Consider the following 10,000-nt stretch of genomic DNA (forward strand, 5'->3'; position numbering starts at 1 on the left):
ATGATTGTTTGTGTGTCTGATAAACCATAAACATAAACAGTCTCACACACAGATGACAACAAATAGAAAACAATAACCAGCTGGAGGGTTCAGGTGTCCACATACTTTTGTCACCTTTAACATGGAGACATTTCTCTGTTTGTTCAGTTCACTTCACTGTGAACCGTTTCAGTGACAAACTGAACCACATCCTCACTGCTGGATATCTAATCCCGTTATACACCCCCCCCCCACCCCTCATCAAGGCAAATATCAGTAGAAAGCAAATAATCCTGCAGGTTGAGATTAAGATTGTAAATGGGTTCCAATTGTGTGCTTTTTGGTTAATGAATATCAAAGTCTTATTTATTAAACATGAAATGCTCCTTGATGAAATATAGAAACTGGATGTGTTTTTGCATTTCAAACGATTTGCATGGCCGGCTTGCTCTCATGCTAATGAGGACGGAGTTTCAAAGACTTATAAAAATAAATGAGTTTGTAACTGAATTCCCCTGTTTGACAGAAAAAAAGGTGTCCCAGAGTTGAATTATAACCTACAAACACTGCAGGAGATTATAAAGATAATTTATTCATTTCTCTCATCAACAAACAGAATTACAACTCTAGTATATTAAATATTCAGCCTGATTGATCATCTGCACACAAACTGGAGATTTATTCTACTAAAAGAAGCGGTTGGAGCTAGCATCTGGGTCCTGTTAGCTTAGAATTACCTTGTAGGTCCTGTTAGCTTAGAATTAGCTTCCGGGTCCTGTTAGCTTAGAATTAGCTTCTGGGTCCTGTTAGCTTAGAATTACCTTGTAGGTCCTGTTAGCTTAGAATTAGCTTCTGGGTCCTGTTAGCTTAGAATTAGCTTCTATGTCCCGTTAGCTTAAAATTAGCTTCTGGGTACTGATAGCTTAGAATTAGCTTCTATGTCCCATTATCTTAAAATTAGCTTCTGGGTACCGATCTGGTCACTTCTGTCTCTATTAATATGAGGTATCGTAGAGCTCTGGGTGAACACAGACGGCTACAGGATTTATTTCCTGATTCAACAAAGGCAGGACGTCGCTGATGACAGGGGGAGCAACTCAACGCTGATAGGCTGTCGCGCCGGGGCGTAACGCGAATATTTCGCAGAAGTTGAAATATTTCAACTCGCGTGTTGGGGCGATTTGGCGTTTGACGCGTATTCGCGTCAATCGCGCCGCGCCATGGCAAATTCGCGCCGCGCCAGTCTCATTGCGTCTTGTGCATAGACTTTGTATGTAATCTACTCGCGCGAATAATTCACGACGCGTTTGGTGTGAACGCAGCATTACAGTGTTACAATGTTACTGTGTTACTATTTTACAATGTTACAGTCTTACAGTCTTACAATGTTACTGTTTTACAGTCTTACAGTGTTACAATGTTGCTGTTTTACAGTCTTACAGTGTTACTGTTTTACAGTGTTACAATGTTGCTGTTTTACAGTCTTACAGTGTTACTGTTTTACAGTCTTAGTGTCTTACAGTGTTACAATGTTGCTGTTTTACAGTCTTAGAGTGTTACAGTTTTACAGTCTTACTGTTTTACAGTGTTAGTGTTACTGTTTTACAGTGTTTTTGTATTCCACTTGAACTCTAACAGTGTCACAGTGAGGTGTAAATACTGCTCAGCTGGTCTTCTCTGTGTGTTCACTGGACATGTTGAATGTAAAAGCGTCAAACGGACACTTCTGAAGTAAAAAGGAGGATTCTGTTGTTTTTCTTCATGGTATAATGAAATGAAGCTCCGCTCTCTGTTCTCGCCTCGTGGCCCACTTACAAACTCACATGACTGTCTCCATGGTTACTGAGGACACCAAACAACCAGGGAAAATACGCCTAATTACCCAGAGTATGAAATATGAGCATGTCGTTCTCAACATGTGAAGAAAAATAACACAATACAAGTGTTACAGTAAATAATATAATCTCGCTCTTTAAATCACACAGTAAGTGAAGTAATTATACAACAAATATTCATTTGACTTCACAAAGATTTGTTCTTTTCTGCCTCGTCGTCTCAGCTGTCATATCGTTTTGTGTTGTAATGACGATTTAATTAATCATTTTAGTAAACTCAGTAAACCCATTTTAATTATATGTGAACTCAGACAATCTTTTCACAATATAAAGTATTGTTTCTGGAGGTTTTGTTTTTTACATTTCATGAACTTTAAACCCTTTAGATTAGAGAGTGTTTTTAGATCATAGAACACAGGTTATCATGCAGGTTACTGAACACTTTTCAGGTGTTTATTATTAAAATGAACACAGAATAATATAATAATAATAATATTAAATTATGTTTTTCATGTTAACACATCTGAGTTACATGGTAAGGAATCTTAATTAACATTAAATCCACATTATCTGGAGTTGATCAGTCTAATATGTAACACATCACATCATCAAAATAATGACGAATATAATCCCAACAAACCAATCAACATGATCAGGTCTAGTACAGACCAGTACAGACCAGTAGAGACCAGTACGGACCAGTACCTGTGGTAGACTGTGAGGTCCTGGACTGAGCTGGATTCAGGGACCCTCTGAAAACACAATACTTTAGCTGCAGAACATTGTGAGTTTACACTAACTGCTGTTCACTCAATCACATGTTTATGAATGAACTGTGGATGAAGTGTAGTTCTGATTCTGGACCTTTTGTTCGAGTTCATGATGAAGACTTTAAACAGAGAACCTGTTCTCACTCTGCAGAGACGTGTTATCAGAGGGAAGAACTGAGAGCTTGTTGAGAGGCGGTTCACTCATTAACCTGTTAGACTACATCAGCGTCTCCTCCTCCTGTGTGATGAGAACATGCAGCCGCTCTAATTATACTCCTAATTATCTCATGTGATCACCTGCAGGGGCTGCTGGGTAAACTGACCTACATCTGTGTGTGTAAATATTTATCATCACATTAAAGAGTCCACCTGGGGACCATGAGCTGGAACAGGAGACAAAACTGTCAGTTTGACGTCAGTTAACCGTCGGTTAACTGACGGTTTCAATCAAGTTTGTTTTCAGTTTACCGTCAGATATTATATATAGATACATATATATAATATCAATTAATATTATTCATTCTATTTTTTTTACATGTGTACATGTGCTGCTTTATTAATGCGTAAAATAAAAGAGCGTTTCAGAGAAGAACATGAGCTCTCGTATGATGGAGATGAGATCAGATAGGCTTTGGAGGACTAAAGCGATCCAGCAGGACTCTCAGTAAACAGGATTAAATCTGGTTCACCGTGGGCCGAATATCACACGGACTTCAGTACAAACAGACTGACGAAAGTTCAGGAGGATTCAGAGGAACAATAGAGACCTGAGACCTCGTCCTGGCTCTGGTCCAGGATCAGCTCCTCCTCTGAGGGCGACACAGGAAACAACAACGCAGCTTTAATTGGCTAAATTCACTGAGGCTAATTACTATGCTAATGTTTACCATGAAGAGACAGCGGGGCCTCCCGGAGCTCCAGCTCACATCGATCTGGATTAATAGATCTGAGACCAGAGGAAGACCCCCATCACACAAACAACCAGCTGGAAGCAAAGGGCATCATCGGAAATATCATATCAGGCTGAAAAGTGGTGTTCTTCTGCTGTCTTCTCCTTTCAAAGTCAGCGGAGAGTTTTAGGTGATGGACAGGTCCGGGGGGGTGGGTCGAACTGAAGTCAACAATACCTGAAAATACCTGAAAACACATAAAATACCTGAAAATACCTGAAAATACCGAAAATACCTCAAACTACATGTTAATATGTACTTCACCATAGTTCCATGTTGTATTAATACCTTGTAATTGTGTGTATTGCAGCAGTACAGAATAAACAGACGTTATTATTATGATGTAAATATTCTCTCAGATTCATCAGAGGAAACAGTCTGTTGAACAGACCTGAGGTCAGCAGCTCACATCATGTGTACGAGATACATATTGAGGAGCTTGGTTCCTTCACATGCAAATACCCCCCCCCCCCTCTCCCCCAGCGGTGGGCTGATAACAGAGCAGCAGAGAGAGGGGGGATCCTGTAGGAATTCAAAGCAGCCCCCGTCGCCTGGATTTAATTTGCATAGAGAGCAGCGATAGCGCGGTTGGAGGCGTCGGTCTGAGTGCGCTCAGTGAGGCCCTCAGCTCCTCCTCAGAGGACGGTCTGGGGGCCACCTGCCCGTCTCTCTAATCCACAAGTCCTCGTTTAGGGCGCCAGGACGTCCTCTGCCTTTGATGTGCGTTTGTCCCGTGGACACAACATTAAAGACTCTCCTTCAAGCCGGGGCAAATTCAAATACCGTTACCTTCTTCTAAGGATTGCAAATGTGCTTAAATATGCCCTTTAATGGTGTGTTTTCCTCCAACCGTGAGCTCAATAAATCAGTTCCCCCTGTGAGGAGGGGGAGGGGCTGCTCGCCTCTGATTGGCTGCTGAGTCGGGAAGAGAAGCAGCAGCTTCAATTATCCGTTTGTTCTCCGAGTTTAATAAAGACGAGGAGACACAGACGGTGATCACCTGCCGGGTTCACCTGCCGGTTCACCTGACTGGTTCACCTGCCGGGTTCACCTGACTGGTTCACCTGCCGGTTCACCTACCGGTTCACCTGACTCGTTCACCTGCCGGTTCACCTGACTGGTTCACCTGACTGGTTCACCTGCCGGTTCACCTGACTGGTTCACCTGACTGGTTCACCTGCCGGTTCACCTGCCGGTTCACCTGCTGGTTCACCTGACTGGTTCACCTGACTGGTTCACCTGTCAGGGCCACCTTCACCACTTAGGGGCCGGTTTACCAGTCCTCTGACAGGTGACCAGAAGATGAGGATGAAGATGAGGATGAAGATGAGGATGAAGATGAGGATGAAGATGAGGATGAAGATGAGGATGAAGATGAGGATGAGGATGAGGATGTTACTTTGAGCCTCCAGTGTTTCTGTGTCGGCGCTGAAGTTGACGCGATGGACTTGAAGTGCTCACAGGAATTAACATAATTGCTGCCTGACACATGCTAACATGCTAATTAGCATAATTTAAATTATTTTTTGCTCAAAAACATGGCGAGGAGAAAAACGCCTCTTTATTAGTTGATTATATATTGTTTTAATAATCTGAATCTGTTCAGTAAATAAAGCAGAATAAGTACAGAATGTTCCTCTGAGATGTAGTGGAGTAGAAGTAGCTTAAAGCTGAGCCTGAGTAGAGTACTCTGCTCTCTGTGCTTCATATAAATACTGAAACATTTCATCGACACCTGGAAATCTGAGAAAACATGAACAATTCTAAAAAAGACTGTCTGATCATTTTACAAAATTACAGAATAATCAAATATAAATCAATTAAGACGATAATCAACGATTGAGGAAGAAACACAAAGACGTGGATTCAAAGCCTGAGATGTGAGAACTGAGACAAAAGTGATTTGATCATAATTATATACAAACGTAATATATTTGACTGTTTGGTTTGTTCAGTGAAGTCTGAAGACAAACACAGATTAAAGTGGAATCAATCAAATATTAATAACTTGTTATTATACACAACAAAATATGTAATATGAACTAAAACCAATAATGAAATGTAAAAGTTATTATATTTATATATATTTATGTATATATATACAAAACAAAGTGAGAAATGAGTTGATATGAAGGTCTTCATCATCATCAGTGTGCAGAGAGGAGCCTCAGATCTGAACCAGGACCAGCTGAACAACAGAGTTCAACACGATGTTCAATTCATCTTTAAATCCTCTTACGTCTTAAAGAAAGCAGCAGCTGCGTGAGTGGATGATTAAACAGCTGCAGTCACACAAACTTAATCACTTCATAACTCATGAGATGTATTAAATATGAGGACGTCCCACTCTGCTCCTTTTACTCACTCACTTAATGAAAACGGGAGATAAGCTGCTGACTGCAGCCACATCACAGCCAACATGACCTAATCTCATCAGGGGGAAAGGTACGGCAACACGCCATCTGCACGCCAACGACACGCCAACAACACAGCCAGTGATAACATGACCTAATCTCATCAGTGACAAAGGTAAGGCAACATGCTGAAGACACGCCAAGGACACACCATCACACCAATGACACGCCAAAGACACGCCAACAACACACCAACGACACGCCAACAACACACCAACGACACTCCAACATCCCAACGATAACACGCCGACGGCCCGCAGATGACACGTCAACATGACGGCCACAGACTGCAGGAGTCTTATAGTATTTTGTGTATAAGTTACAGTATATTAAACACGTCCCTCTTGTCTTCGTGGTCTTCCTGAGGACAGAGTCCTGAACATTAAACCTGTTCGTAGTAAAGAAGTAAAGTCCAGAGTAGAACGAGTCACATTGAGCTGATTCTCATTTAGAAAATGAAAAAGAATAAGAAATAAATGACTTTTCTTCACAAAGGATGTGGATTCATGAATATTTAAACATGCAGAGCAGATTCAGTTAGTCTTTTCTACATGTGGCCTCTTAAATGAAACATTAATTACTCTCTTCATAAAGAAACAATATGCCGCTGAAACATTCTGCTGTCGCACACTTCATTATTTCAATTTACTACAAAACATCTGTGAACGTGTCAAACGGAAGATTTAAAGAAAACTGTTTCATCAGTTCGTCTTCAGAAGTCTTCCTCATGTGAAGACGTTTGTTATTATCAGTCCTCTGTCCTCATTCCTCTGTCCTCAGTCCTCTACTCTGTCCTCATTCCTGTCCTCAGTCCTCTACTCCGTCCTCATTCCTGTCCTCAGTCCTCTACTCTGTCCTCATTCCTCTACTCCGTCCTCATTCCTGTCCTCAGTCCTCTACTCCGTCCTCATTCCTGTCCTCAGTCCTCTACTCCGTCCTCATTCCTGTCCTCAGTCCTCTAGTCTGTCCTCATCCCTCTACTCCGTCCTCATTCCTGTCCTCAGTCCTCTACTCCGTCCTCATTTCTGTCCTCAGTCCTCTACTCTGTCCTCATTCCTTTACTCCGTCCTCATTCCTGTCCTCAGTCCTCTACTCTGTTCTCATTCCTCTACTCCGTCCTCAGTCCTCTACTCCGTCCTCATTCCTCTGTCCTCTACTCTGTCCTCATTCCTCTACTCTGTCCTCATTCCTCTACTCCGTCCTCAGTCCTCTACTCCGTCCTCATTCCTCTGTCCTCTACTCTGTCCTCATTCCTCTACTCCGTCCTCATTCCTCTACTCCGTCCTCATTCCTCTGTCCTCTACTCTGTCCTCAGTCCTCTACTCCGTCCTCATTCCTCTGTCCTCTACTCTGTCCTCATTCCTCTACTCCGTCCTCATTCCTCTACTCCGTCCTCATTCCTCTGTCCTCTACTCCGTCCTCATTCCTCTACTCCGTCCTCATTCCTCTACTCCGTCCTCATTCCTCTGTCCTCGGTCCTCAGTCCTCTACTCTGTCCTCATCTTTAGTGATAAATGAAGCTGTTTCAGGTGTTTGTTTTTAACAAAGTACAGATGATTGTGAGCATTCCTTCAGAATAAAAGCCTCTGAGTTCATGAGAAGTTTGTAATCTCTGCATCAGTTTCTCTCAAGAACCAAATGAAAGTCTCTTCAGTCTGGAAGCAGCTTTCAGCACAAAATACCTTTTCTCTGCTGAAGATCAAGAGATTAACTTCCTGTCGCAGGATTTCATCTCATCTGGATGTTTGAAAGGTAACAAACAGCCTGGTGGTGGTGATGAAGATGATGATGGTGGTGATGAAGATGATGGTGGTGGTGATGAAGATGATGATGGTGGTGATGAAGATGATGATGGTGGTGATGAAGATGATGATGGTGGTGATGAAGATGATGGTGGTGATGATGAAGATGATGGTGGTGGTGATGAAGATGATGATGGTGGTGATGAAGATGATGATGGTGGTGATGAAGATGATGGTGGTGATGATGAAGATGATGGTGGTGATGATGAAGATGATGGTGGTGATGATGAAGATGATGGTGGTGATGATGAGGATGATGGTGGTGATGATGAAGATGATGGTGGTGATGATGAAGATGATGATGGTGGTGATGAAGATGATGATGGTGGTGATGAAGATGATGATGGTGGTGATGAAGATGATGGTGGTGATGATGAAGATGATGATGGTGGTGATGAAGATGATGATGGTGGTGATGAAGATGATGGTGGTGGTGATGAAGATGATGATGGTGGTGATGAAGATGATGATGGTGGTGATGAAGACGATGGTGGTGGTGATGAAGATGATGATGGTGGTGATGAAGATGATGATGGTGGTGATGAAGATGATGGTGGTGATGATGAAGATGATGGTGGTGATGATGAGGATGATGGTGGTGATGATGAAGATGATGGTGGTGATGATGAAGATGATGGTGGTGATGATGAGGATGATGGTGGTGATGATGAAGATGATGGTGGTGATGATGAGTTGACTGTTCAGACAGAGAAGACATTTAACGGATCAACTGAAATGTTTTTCAGTTTTTGTTTCTCAGAATAATCTGAAGGTCAGGAAATGAAACAATGAATCATTAATTACATTATAGTCACTTAAACACCTTTGAATGTTTATATGATGGGAACAATAGAACCGGTTCAGCTTGTAAACGAGTCCTGAACCAGGAGAAGATGAGGCCCAGAGCTTTTCTAAAGAATGAAACACAAATAAAGTCAAAATATAACTTCATTGTTTAAAAGAGAATCAATATAAATGAAGAACATCACTTCTGATGATGAGACAAAGTTATTTTATATAATATAGTTATTAATGATCTCACAGAATCTTTTCTCTGGTCCAGTTTTTGGCTGCAGATCTGATTCACCGCTGAAATCATCAGGAAGTAATCAGCCACCGGTCGCTTAAGACAGATTTCATTAAAGTGCTCAGGTCAGAGGATTACGTATATCCTGCAGGATCAGGACCGTCCACATGGGATTCTATGAACCCTGAAAACATGGACTGAACCTGCTCCAACCTTCAGTCATCTTCAGAACCTCAGGAGCCCCAAAACCTGCTCCAACCTTCAGTCATCTTCAGAGCCTCTGGATCCCCAAAACCTGCTCCAACCTTCAGCCATCTTCAGAACCTCTGGATCCCCAAAACCTGCTCCAACCTTCAGCCATCTTCAGAACTTCTGGAGCCCCAAAACCTGATCCAACCTTCAGCCATCTTCAGAACCTCAGGAACCCCAAAACCTGCTCCAACCTTCAGCCATCTTCAGAACCTCAGGATCCCCAAAACCTGCTCCAACCTTCTGATCTGATTTCTTATTTTATCTGTGTCGGGTGGGTTTTCCACGGATCTGATTCAGAATTCTGGAACTAGTAAAGACCTCTTCTTCGGTTCAGTTCTTTAACGAACACTCGTCTCCGTTAGTGAAATAAAGGACGTTAATTTGAGCCCCTGGAGGTTGTTTATTCAGACGACAACAGAAACTCTGTTTTGTTCCAAACTTCACAAACATCTTGACCTTTTTTCAAAGAAACCCGGATGAAGCTCCGCCCCCCCGACAGACTGGTGTGTTCAGGTCCTGCTGGAAGAAACTCAGTCGGAGTCAAAAGCCTGTTTGCAGGTCGGCGGCTCTTCGCTGAACTGGACTCATTATTTTCTGTCCTGAGGCTCCGTTTCATCATGTTGTGGTGGTTTCACTGGTCTGGAGTCAGTTTCAGATTGTTTGTCGCTCACGAGAATCAATTAATGATGAGAGAGAAACACCGGGGGGGAGGGGGGGGGGGGGTCTCAAACCAGACTCTCAGATATTCAGACATGAAAAATTCATAAGCACTTATTCAAACTTCTTCTCTTCATTATTTCAACAATGTCAAAGATTTAAAACTCAGATAATCTGATGGATCTTTATTTCATTGTTTTATTGAGTCAGATTAATCTTTATTTTATTAGTTTATTGAGTCAGATTAATCTTTATTTTATTGCTTTATTGAGTCAGATTAATCTTTATTTCATTGCTTTATTGAGTCAGAATAA

General features: G+C 42.0%; 1 protein-coding gene across 1 annotated transcript in view; it reads right to left on the reverse strand.

Annotated features, from left to right (window-relative positions):
* Positions 1–5,101: 5,101 nt before the first annotated feature.
* Positions 5,102–10,000, reverse strand: part of LOC142971625 (uncharacterized) — a 10,896-nt gene continuing 5,997 nt past the window's right edge. Inside the window, exons 2-3 of the mRNA XM_076112203.1 lie at positions 8,574–8,696; positions 5,102–8,447 (exon numbers count right to left, since the gene is read on the reverse strand). Of these exons, the coding sequence (XP_075968318.1) occupies positions 7,682–8,447; positions 8,574–8,696 (889 nt within the window). The 3' untranslated portion in view covers positions 5,102–7,681. The remainder of the gene's footprint in view (positions 8,448–8,573; positions 8,697–10,000) is intronic.

The sequence above is a fragment of the Anarhichas minor genome, unplaced genomic scaffold (assembly GCF_050575085.1).
Source record: "Anarhichas minor isolate MPS153535 unplaced genomic scaffold, ASM5057508v1 ptg000048l, whole genome shotgun sequence".
In the NCBI taxonomy this organism is placed as follows: domain Eukaryota; kingdom Metazoa; phylum Chordata; class Actinopteri; order Perciformes; family Anarhichadidae; genus Anarhichas; species Anarhichas minor.